General features: G+C 40.3%; 2 protein-coding genes across 5 annotated transcripts in view; both read right to left on the reverse strand.

Annotated features, from left to right (window-relative positions):
- Positions 1–5,005, reverse strand: part of LOC123834114 (zinc finger protein 177) — a 28,590-nt gene extending 23,585 nt beyond the window's left edge. For 2 of the 4 annotated variants that reach the window (XM_054504942.2, XM_064571660.1), the window contains exons 1-2: positions 4,879–4,934; positions 3,690–3,772 (exon numbers count right to left, since the gene is read on the reverse strand). The gene's annotated coding sequence lies outside the window, so the exon portion shown is untranslated. Of the gene's footprint in view, positions 1–3,689; positions 3,773–4,878 lie in introns of all 4 variants that reach the window. The other 2 variants (XM_064571670.1, XM_045863072.3) reach the window with 2 other exon arrangements.
- On the reverse strand, positions 859–7,704 carry LOC123863064 (zinc finger protein 559). The gene is made up of 6 exons (XM_064593503.1): positions 7,615–7,704; positions 6,192–6,323; positions 5,660–5,740; positions 4,879–5,005; positions 3,690–3,772; positions 859–3,155 (listed from the first exon to the last, which is right to left on the reverse strand). The coding sequence occupies exons 1-6, from the start codon at positions 7,702–7,704 to the stop codon at positions 3,042–3,044; spliced, it is 627 nt and encodes a 208-aa protein (XP_064449573.1). The 3' UTR covers positions 859–3,041.
- Between the last annotated feature and the right edge of the window lie 3,661 nt (positions 7,705–11,365).

Here is an 11,365-nt window from a genome sequence, read left to right on the forward strand (position 1 = left end):
ACTTGTCTTCTCACTCTCTTGACAAAGTCTTTCAGAGAGCCTAAGTTTTTAATTTTAATGAAGTCCAGTATATCGATTATTTCTTTTACGAATCAAGCCTTCAGTTTTATATTTAAAAAGGTATTGCTACATTCAAGGACATTTAGGTTTTCTCCTATGTTACCTTCTAGAAGTTTATAGGTTTGTATTTTCCACTTAGGTTTACAATGCATTTTGAGTTAATTTTTGTGAAGAGTGTTCGGTGTCTAGATTCATTCTTTTGCATGTGGATGTCTGATTGTTCCAGCATCATTTGTTGGAAAGAATTTTCTTCACTCCCACTGCCTTTGCTCCTTTGTCAAAGATCAGCTGACTACTTAAGTGGGCCTATTTCTCAGCAACCCGTTCTGTTCCATCAATCTGTCTATTCTCTTACCACCACCAGCCATCTTAATGCAGCTTTATATTAAGTCTTGAAGCCAGGCAGTTTCAGTCCTCCAACTTTGTTCTTCTCCTTCAATATTGTGTTGTCTATTCTGGGTCTTTTGCATCTCCATATAAACATCAGAATCAGTCTGTCAATATCCACAAAATAAGTTGCTGGAATTTTGACTGGATTGAATCTACTAGTCAAGTTGGGAATAACTAACATCTTGACAATACAGAGTCTATCCATGAACATTAAATATCTCTCCATTTATTTAGTTCTTTGATTTCATTCATCAGAGTTTTGTAATTTTCCCCATATAGACTTTGCACATATTTTGTTGTGCTAGTATAAATAGTATTGTGTTTGCAATTTCAAATTCTATTTGTTCATTGCTAGTGTACAGGAAACGATGATTTCATGGATGTGTGTATGCATCAAAACGCAGGTCATACACTTAAAATATGTACAGTTTATTGCATGGTAATTATACCTCAATAAATCTGTTCATTAAGAAAACCAAACTCAGTAATAACAAACCAGACTCTAACAAGAAAAAAGATACTTGAACATACATTTCACCAAAGATAAATGGATGACAAGTATGTGAAAAGATGTTCAACATCACTGGTCTTTAAAACTATTGGTCTACTTTAAGACACACACACAGAGACAACCCATTTAAGTAAAAATGGTTTTCTTTTCCAGTATCAACTTTTTTGTATGCAGTAAGTGAAGATTTGTACTCTAAAACTTTCCCAAATTTCTTACACTTTTAGGTTTTATTCATAAATCTTTTGTAACAAAACAAAAAACCTTTTGTAACAAAGGTTTTTCATTTAAAAAACCCTTTTAGCACTTCAATTTTTATAAAAAAATATGTAAGATATTTACTGAAAGCACTGTTTTTACACTCACACAGAATCTCTCCAATGTGATTTATTACACGTAATATAAATTAACAGTCTTTTCCACCTTCTCTAGATTTATAATTTACAGTTCCTCTCCAGTGTGAATTATGTTTCCTAATAACAAAGAATAATCAAAGGCTTTCCTATATCCCTTTCACTCATGGGATCTCTCCTAATGTGTGCTTTCATGTTTTCCCAAACTGGGGGATAAGAATTAAAAAAAATCCTACACTTTTTACATTTATAAGATTTTTCATACCTGTGAAATCAGAGCTGAATAGTAAAGTATAAGGCAGAGCTAAAGCCTTCCTACATTCCTCATTAATAAGGTTACCTTCACTATGAATTAGTATGTGTTTTCTAAGAGAAAGTATTAAAGGCTTTCCCATATTCTTTGCAAGCGTAAGCTTCGCTCAAGAGGGAAATCTTACGCATTCTGTAAGGCATGAAGTAGTAAAGGTTTTCCCACATTCCTCATCTATATATGGCTTTTCCCCACTATGAGTTCTTAAATGTTGAATAAAGTATGTGGACTGAGGGACACCTGGGTGGCTCAGTTGGCTAAGTGTCTGCCTTCAGCTCAGGTCATGATCCCAGGGTCCTGGGATCGAGTCCCGCACCTGGCTCCTTGCTTAGCAGGGAGCCTGCTTCTCCCTCTGCCTGCTACTCCCCCTGCTTGTGCTCTAACAAATAATAAATGAAATCTTTAAAAAAAAAAAAAAAAAAAAGATGTGAACCGAGTAAAGGCTTTCCCACAGTCCTTACATTCAAAAGGTCATCCAGCACTGTGAGTTCTCATGTGTACCGTAAAGCCTGATGAAATACTGAAGGCTCTCCCACCCTTTTTACATTTACATGGCTTTTCTCCAGTATGTGTTATGTTGACTAAAGTGCAAAGAATACCTAAATGACTTCCCATATTCCTTACATTCAAAAGTTCTTTCTATACTGTGAATTCTTAAAGGTTTTCCCACACTGCTTACAATTATAGGGTTTTACTCAAGGGAGTTTGCATGTGACTTTTAAAGCAAGATGAGTTACTAAAGGCTTTCCCACATTCCTTACATTCATAAGGCTTCTCTCCAGTGTGAGTTCGTGTTTATAAGACCTGAAGAATTGGTAAAGGTTTTCTCACATTTACTACACTCATATGATTTTTCTCCAGTGTGAACTCACATGTGAATATTAAGTTTTGGGAAACAAGTAAACTCTTTACTACACTCCTTGCAAACACAGTGTGTGTCTCTCATATGAAACTGTATACATTTAGCAAGATTTAGGGAACAAGGAAAGGCTTTCTCAAATTTCTTACATTCCATAGGCATTAATTCACTTTGAGTTCTTAAATGATGAATAAGACAAGATCAAATAAAGGTTTTCCCACTTTTTTAGATTTGTAGGACTTTTTTCTATTGTTCATTTGCATATACTCAAAAAGGCCTGTAGAATGAGAAAAAGCTTTCCTACATTCCTTAAAGGTATGTGGCCTTTCTCCACCATGAATTCTTACACATTCTCTAAGGTGTAAGGAAGAAGGAATGCCTTTCCCACAGTCCGTGCATTTATACGGTTTCTTTCGAGTGTAAGTTTTCTCACGAACAGATGTGGATTTTGGCTAACTGTTTCACCACTGATTACACTTAGGAGGCTTTTCTCCATCATGGGTTTTGTTGTATAGATTAAGGGCAGAGTTCTTTGTGAAGGCTTTTACATACTGGTTGCACTCACAAGTTTTTTTCTAATGTGAGTAATCTGTAAATCTTAAAGCAGGAGTGTTCACTCAAGGCTTCTTCCCAATGGTTAAAATTAAACAATTCCTCTCCAGTATGGCTTCTCTCCTGTTGATGAAGAGATTACGATGACTTACAAAAGTTTTTCAGCTTTATTACACTCAAAGATCCTCCCCTCTGCCTTGAATTCTGTTCTACTACACAGGAAACAAATCAGTATGACTGAAGTTTTTTGTTTTTTCTTCCATTTTCACTGCATGCAATGCATGGTTCCAGACCTGAGTGCTTTCAAGCAGAATGAAGTGACCATTCTGCTAAAAAGTTCTGTTGTAGTCTTTACTTTCACAGGGATTCTTACAGAGTTTAGTTGATAATTGATTGAGATGAAATTACTTATCCAAAACTGTATCTAAATTATGTATATGGAAATACTGAGTGAACACTGTGTGAATATATCTCGGGGAGTATTTAAAGGGTTTGTCAAATTCATAATGCTCAGAGACTGTGAGAAACAGTTTCGTTTGGGATGAATAACACTAGCCCCAAATGTCTGTTATGGTTATCATGTTGCTTTTCTATCTTATGGAATTTCCAATCTTCCACTGCTGTGGAAGGCAAGGAATTACACACTGAGAATCTTACCATTTCTACCACACTGGGTGTTTTCCCCTGCAAAATATTCTGCTGAGGTGCTGACCATTTGGTATTAAGACAAATCTCCCAATCTGAAATAAGATTAAAAAACACATTAAGGTCTTGGAGAAATAAATGATGGAAGGAAAGTGTTAAAAAAAAATAAAGGCTGATGTCTACTTACTTTCAAAGACTGACTTAAAATATAAAATAAAAAGAAATGAATACAGAGAGATTGAGAAATCTGACTACATTAAGAGTCTGGCAATGATAAGGTGCTGGTCAAGTTGGTAGGTGATTTCCTAAGAAATTATTTTATAAATGTTGAGACTGATGGTGAACAGAAAGCAGCATAACCAGGAAAGCAAAGATGAAAGAAAATGAATAAAGAGCTAAATGCAAAATTTAAAGAAGGCCAAAAGGAAGTTTCAGAAAAGTGGATGAAAGTTAAAGAGAAGTCTAAAGTACCCAAGGAACCACAGAAACCAAAGGCACCAGCATTCTCAGGAAAAATCCATCTTCAAAAGCTTCCTATTTAACATTTCCAAATAGACCACAGTTCCTAGATTCCTGCTGTTTTTCATAAAGAAATCACCTCTCCCTTTTCCCTTACTTTGCAAACCCTTCCTACTATCCTCCACTCTCCTTTTTGTTCCACCTGAAAGATCAGACCTGGTCTGCACAGCTGGTACCTGGCTCTCAGAGAAAGAAGCTTGATACAAGAACATGTAAGGGATGACAAATAATTCCATAAATCAGGACCCCCCCCTCCAGGGATACCAAATACTGTCAGGTATAACTTGAGAAACAATAAAATGTTCGTGACAACTTTATCAAACCAATAAACTTTGTTTTTCAGACCAATAAACTTTCAAATGAAACTAAAATGCAAACACATACTCTCTCATTGTTCACCAAAAAGGGTGCCGATCTTTCCCCTGAAACCCCGGCTCAAACTTGTATTTCGAAACATTTTTGAAGTCCTAAGCCTTTCAATCCATAGAGAAAATAAAACCAGAACGACAAACAGATCTTCATTTTCAAGAGGAAGCCACTTCAAGATAAGATCTACAAGAACAGAAACAATGTCTGCTCTTTTTACCATTGCATTGCCATTAGTCAGCACAGTCTAGAATACAGTCATTTAAGAGAGATTTGTTCCAGAAAAAGCTAAATGAAGACATGGCACCAACCTTACCTATTGCAGCCAGACTCTTGTAGTTCTCCAGCATCACATCTCTGCACAGCCTTCTCTGAGTTTGATCCAGCAAAATCCACGCCTCCTGGGTGAATTCCACAGCCACATCCTCAAAGGTCACTGGGTCCTAAACCATCACAAACATCCCAGCCTCAGGCAATTGCCATCTAAACCCATGTTCACTGGAGAAAGAGAATGGGAGACCCAAAGCTTAGATAGCGTTCCATGTTCTCCCATCATCTCTCCCAGGGATTGATGGTCCTCATGCCCATTCTCCTCTCTACCTGGACATACTCACTGGTGACCTCATCCAGTCATAGAGCTTTAAGAGCACCTCTTTTACCCAATTGAATGTATCTCACCACAGCTACATTGTACATTTTTCTAGTCTTATTCGTCTCTATTGACAAGACTTACCATAATCTGAGCACATTACAGACACAATAAATGCTGGCGAATAAATGAATCATTCCTCCGGCGATAGCACAAATTCTGAGAAACACATGTCCACTCCCTCACAGTGTATCATAGCACACTAAGAGCACACAATCAGCACAGATGAGAGTTGGACTGAATTAGTAAATACTGGGATAATAGTATCATTTCCCTATGTCATCTGTCAACTACATAAAAAATCCTGAAACCTGAGGAAATTTATCTGGGTACTCAGTCCCTAGGCAGGCCCTATATACATAAAGAAACACTGTTCCACTAGAAGAAAACATGTCTACCTGGTAGGAAGAAGCATGTACTTTTATAAAAGAATAAATTTCCTACTTACCCGAGAATAATTTGTCAGACACCTGGTCACTATCCTTTCCTCTTCTGACTTCTCCTCACAAAGACAGAAAAAAAGGGTGACCTTGGGGAGAAGAAATAAAACCTGAGAACCCAAACTGCCCAAAATTCCCACTCAGGCTAGAAGCTACTCCACACTAATTCTAAATTGACACACCTGCTGTTGCCATAAAATACCCAAGCAGACTACCTCATCCTCATCTGAAATCAGAAGGGTTTTGAGCTTTGGGAGGAAAAATTCCATTTTACAGAAAAAGAAATTTAAAGTCCAGAGAGGTAAAGTTGTTTTCTTTGGCCAACAATAATGAATCTCATCACGTGACTAAGCAGACTCTCTCCCACAAAAATACCCACCCCTCCTTCCCAAATCCCAGGACGTAGACATCAGAATGTTCTTATCTACTTAAGCCCCCTCCTGGACAGTACACAAACAGGTCTGCTTAGACACTGACCACAAGACAGGCTGTTCACAAGCCAGGTAAAACAGTCTGACAGGAGCATCAACAAGGACTTACCACAAGAGAAAAGATCAATGGCTGGCATCCTGTGGGTATGACAGTAAAACCTCCCTGAACTCTCTTGTTCCCAAAGTCCTTCAAGACAGTGTCTGAATTTAATGGAGACAGGTCAATTTCAATTCCTCTTGATTAAGTAGCAGTGGAGTCTTGCCACATACCATCAGTCTTTAAGCAACAGGTAGTACTCAGCTGTCATGAAGCATCATTCATTAGTCAGCTCTCTGTAGAAGATGAAGTTACATTACATGAAAGCCATTAAAAATTGTAGAGTATACCACATGAATATAAATAACAATCGTCATTTACTGAATACCTATTATCTGCCAGAAGCAGTGGTAGCTCATATGATTATCAACATGGTTATTATTACTGTCATTCCACAGCTGAGGCAATCTACATTGAGATAGAAGCAGTCACTGGCCCAAAATCACCAATTAGGAAGAGCCAGAGTCTGAATACAGGTTACTCTAGCTCAAAAGCCTGAACTCCTAAGGTTATTGTTATTTGCCAACATACCTGGACAACGATTATAAAATGGTGTGCAAGAAATAATTCAGCAGGTCTGGGTTGCTCAAATCCTGCACTTTCCTGAGAAAAGCCTGTCTTCAGATCTACTCTTGGCGGGGCTTGTGGGAGACAACCTGAGTCCATGGAATACCCTGCCTGGTAATGTCTGAAGCCTTGGGCCACACAGTTACCAGTTGGACCAGATAGTTTATGCTAACAATGTGATTTATGGTGAACATCTGTTTTTATATGCCTGAGTCTTTGGGCAATGTTCTAACAGTTTGAACTCAGGCTGGAGCCTACATGGCTGAAGTCAGTGGTACATGCCTATGGGACTGACCCACAATGAAAACCTGGACACCAAAGCTCAGGGACTATAGACTGAATGTTTGTACCTCCCTGCCTCTTCATACATTGTCACCTAATCCCCAGTGTGATGGTTTCTGGAGATGGGGCCTTTGAGAGGTAATTATGGGATTAGTGCCTTTATAAAAGACCCCAGAGAGCTACCTTGCCCCTTCTGCCATGTGATAACACAGTGAGAAGATTGCCTTCCATTAACCAGTTAAGTAGGTCCTCACCTGACACCGTATCTGCTGGCATTTTGATCTTGATTTTCCCAGCCTCCAGAACTGTGAGAAATTTCTGTTGTTTATAAGCCACCCAATTTATAATATTTTTGTTACAGCAGTCCAATTGAATAATCTAATGTACCGGGTGAGCTTCCTTGGTTGGCAATATTTCACATGCGATGTTACACATTATTACTAGGAATATTAAGCAATGCCCATTTGACTGCACTGGGAAAAGACACTTGGATGCTTGTGCCTGGTTTGTTTTGGAATTAATCCCATGTGCCTTATCCCTTTGCGGATTCTGATCTGTATTCTATAAACTATAATGGTGGGTTTACCAGCATGAGTCTTGGGAGTCCTACTGCATTGCTGAGCATGAGGGTGGTCTTGAGGATCCCCAGCACAAACGGTTTATTTAATTCAGACATCTTTGAGCTCCTCCAGCTGGCAAAACCACATAGGCCCAGTTGCCTTCCTTCAAGTCTTTATATCAGCTTTTGCCTTCATTCATTATGCAAATTTTTACAAAGGTCCTTCCCTTTGCTACATAATACACTGTGCACTGAGGAGAGCACAGTGTAATTAACAGAAAATGCCCCATACCTTAGATTTTTCACATTCCAAAGGGCTAAGCAGGTACTAAACAATAAATCTGTATTCTATTAGTTGGTGTTAAGCCCTAGGGAAAAAATATGAACAGATAAGGAATATTATCCTCTGCCTTCCCCAACACACACACACATACACCCAAGGATTTTTCTTAGCAAACTCAGAACTAGCTCTGCAAAAGATAAAAACAGAATACAAAAACAACCATTTCAGAAGGCTCTTGAAAAACTGGCATCTGACTTGCCTAAAAAGTGACATTCAACTTTTGATCCAAAGCACTAGAACAATTCCATGGTAAACAAAATAAACTCAGAATACATTTCAAATACTGCTCTACTTCAGTGCATATCAGTTTAGAAACGCTCATGTAAGAGATCTGACCAATCCCCTGAGTCTTACCAGAGGGTATAAAATGTTGAGTAGGTGGAGTGCTAAATCAGACTTTGCCCAAAGTTTATCTACTTTTTTCCTAAAAAAACCTCTTAGTTCTTTTTTTCATTAAATCTGCCTTTTAAAAATTCCTTCCTTACTTATACTTTTATTTTTTTAATTTATGCTTTATGTTCATTTTGTTGGTCTTTTCAAATACCTGGAAATTACAGTTAATTTTTCAAACATTTTATTGAATTACACATTCAAACAAGTGTAGAATTACTAGTGTACAGTACATTATCATGAAATTCTCCACCCTGAAGCACTCATATGCCTCTTCTAAATTACTCCTTTCTCCTCAAATAGCACTATTCTGACTTCTAACAATGTAATTTTGCCTGTTTTTGAACTTCATATAAAATCATACGATATGCATTAATTTGTGTCTAGCGTCTTCCATTCAACATCCTACTCAACATGCTTCTCCCTCTCCCTCTGCCCCTCCTCCTTGCTTGTGTTCTCTCTCTCAAATAAATAAATCTTAAAAAAAAAAAAAAAGTACAAAGTGAACTGGGAATTTATTTTAAAGACTAATAGGGTTTAAAGACTAAAAGGATTCATGCTGAAGGGACACAGGATTCAAAAGGACTACCCTTGGGCAAATTTGGGACAGTTTGAGCATCAAAATAATAGTGAATGAAAGAAAAGTCCAAGAATATATTGTGATACTCCAAAAAGAAAATAGTATAGAGGACAGGGGAGGTGGGGAAAGAAAGCTGAATAGCTAAAGAATGGAGAAGGAATGACAGGAAAAACACCATTTTGTAACACCCCCTCCCCCATGTAAAAACAGATTGAGGCAAAAACTGACAAGTGATGTGAAACCCTTGGATGAAAGACTGTTAGGAGGGGCGCCTGGGTGGTTCAGTTGTTTAGCGCCTGTCTTTGGCTCAGGTCGTGATCCCAGCGTCCTGGGATCAAGCCCCGCATTGGGCTCCCTGCTCTGCGGGGAGTCTGCTTCTCCCTTTCCCACTCCCCCTGCTTGTGTTTCCTCTCTCGCTGTGTCTCTCTCTGTCAAATAAATAAATAAAATCTTTAAAAAAAAAAAAAAAAAAGAATTTCCAACGAAAACTCAGCATCCACACTGAGATCCAGTGCACATACACACTGGGTTCCAGCAACTTACCACAAAAGGAAAGAAATGTAAAATTTCTCATTAATAATTCTCTACTAACTACATTAGTCACTAATTTCACTAATTTATACCGATAACTGGGTAAGTTGGATTAAATAAGACACACTAAAAATAATTTCACAGGTTAAAATTTTTACTTTTTTAAAGGTTTTATTTATTTATTTGACAGACAGATCACAAGTAGGCAGACAGGCAGGCAGAGGGAGAGGGAGAAGCAGGCTCCCCGCTGAGCAGGGAGCGGGAAACGGGGCTGGATCCCAGGATGCTGGGATCAGGACCTGAGCCCAAGGCAGACGCTTAACCGACTGAGCCACCTAGGCGCCCCTCAGGTTAAAATTTTTATTTGGTTACTAAAGATTATAAAAAATTACATCTGTACCTCACAATATATATATATAGTACTGCTCTAGACCCAAGTCTCCTTTACAAGAAGTAGACAAGTTAATTAAATGAAATCCTAGGAAGGGACGCCTGGGTGGCTCAGTCGTTAAGCATCTGCCTTTGGCTCAGGTCATGGTCCCAGGGTCCTGGGATCGAGTCCCGCATCGGGCTCCCTGCTCAGCAGGGAGCCTGCTTCTCCCTCTGCCTGCTGCTCCCCCTGCTTGTGCGCTCTCTCTGACAAATAAATAAATACATGAAATCATAGGAAAACAACATCATATTGGAACGCCAACATTTCACAGTAAAATTCTCTCGGAACGTTCAAGAACCAAAACTATTTTTTTTTTTAATGCAGGTAAATATTTCAGGTAAAAGGGATCAGAGAGCTAAAACAAAAATGCAATATGCAAATCTTGTTCGGATCCTAGCTCCCCCCAAAAATCCCGACAACTCTAACAGATACTTTCGGAAAACTGGAGAAATCCTACTTCCTGGAGTTTTTAGTAGAAGATTGTCCCGATGCATGCTTACCATTAAGGGGTGAAGTCAATGTCTGCAACTTACCATTCACTGGTTCATCCTAACAATACATATGACGAGACAAAAATCTTAACAATTAGTGAACGTGGATGAAGGTTCCACGGATGCTCGTTTCATTGCCGCTGCGTATTTTAAGGGCCAATACGCGAAAGAAAACCCCACCCGTCCAAACTCATGTTACTTTAGGTCAATTCAATTCCAGCTAACGGCAACGGGCCAGCCTCGTCCTTCCCCTCAGAGGCTCCTACACCGGAAGCGCCGGGCGTCGGCAGCGGCGCATTCATTCACTCCTGCGTTTATCTGTGTCACACACACGTGCTCCCTAAGAACCTGCAAAGGTCCCTCTCTCCAGCGGAGAACTTACCGAATTCCAATCACCGACACCCACAAGTGCACCGCGTGCCCGCCTGCAGGAAACACAACCGCCAGGCTGCCGGCGGCAGGGGTCGCAGGAGCCGGAGTCACCACGACCAGAAAAGGCCTGGGCGGCACGCCTCTCCCCGGGGCTTCCGTCGCCGCCCCGGGGACCCAGCCGGCCCCGGCTCTTGGAGGAAGGGACCTTCAACCTTGCGCCCCCCCCCGCGGTCCTTCCTTCCCGCGTAGGCGCTCCAAGGCCGGCAGCTGAGAGGGGAGGACTTCCCCTCAGACGCGGGAGTGGCGCGCGGCCAAAATGGCCGCCGCCCTGCGCATGCGCTTTTCGGGTCTCCGCGAGCCGCGCAAGGGGCGGGGCCTCGCGGGAAGGGAGCGCTGCAGAGGCCTGTTGTGCCAACCAGCTGGGGGCTGGGGGAGGAGAGATGCCGTTTTCCTCCCGCGGGAACGAAGCGGGCCGCTGGGTCCGAAGCGGCTTATTTTCCTCCCCAGCCCGTGCTCTTACATGTCTTAACTGAATAAGATTTGCGTTCAAATCTTGGTGCATACGTGAACGCATCATACTCTTCATTGCATAGCTTGTTGCACGTTTCCGGTGGAGATAATGAATACAATCGCTGCAT

Source organism: Mirounga angustirostris, unplaced genomic scaffold (genome assembly GCF_029215605.1).
Source record: "Mirounga angustirostris isolate CCGP_5_RB_7025 unplaced genomic scaffold, mMirAng1.0.hap1 SCAF_1, whole genome shotgun sequence".
NCBI lineage: Eukaryota > Metazoa > Chordata > Mammalia > Carnivora > Phocidae > Mirounga > Mirounga angustirostris.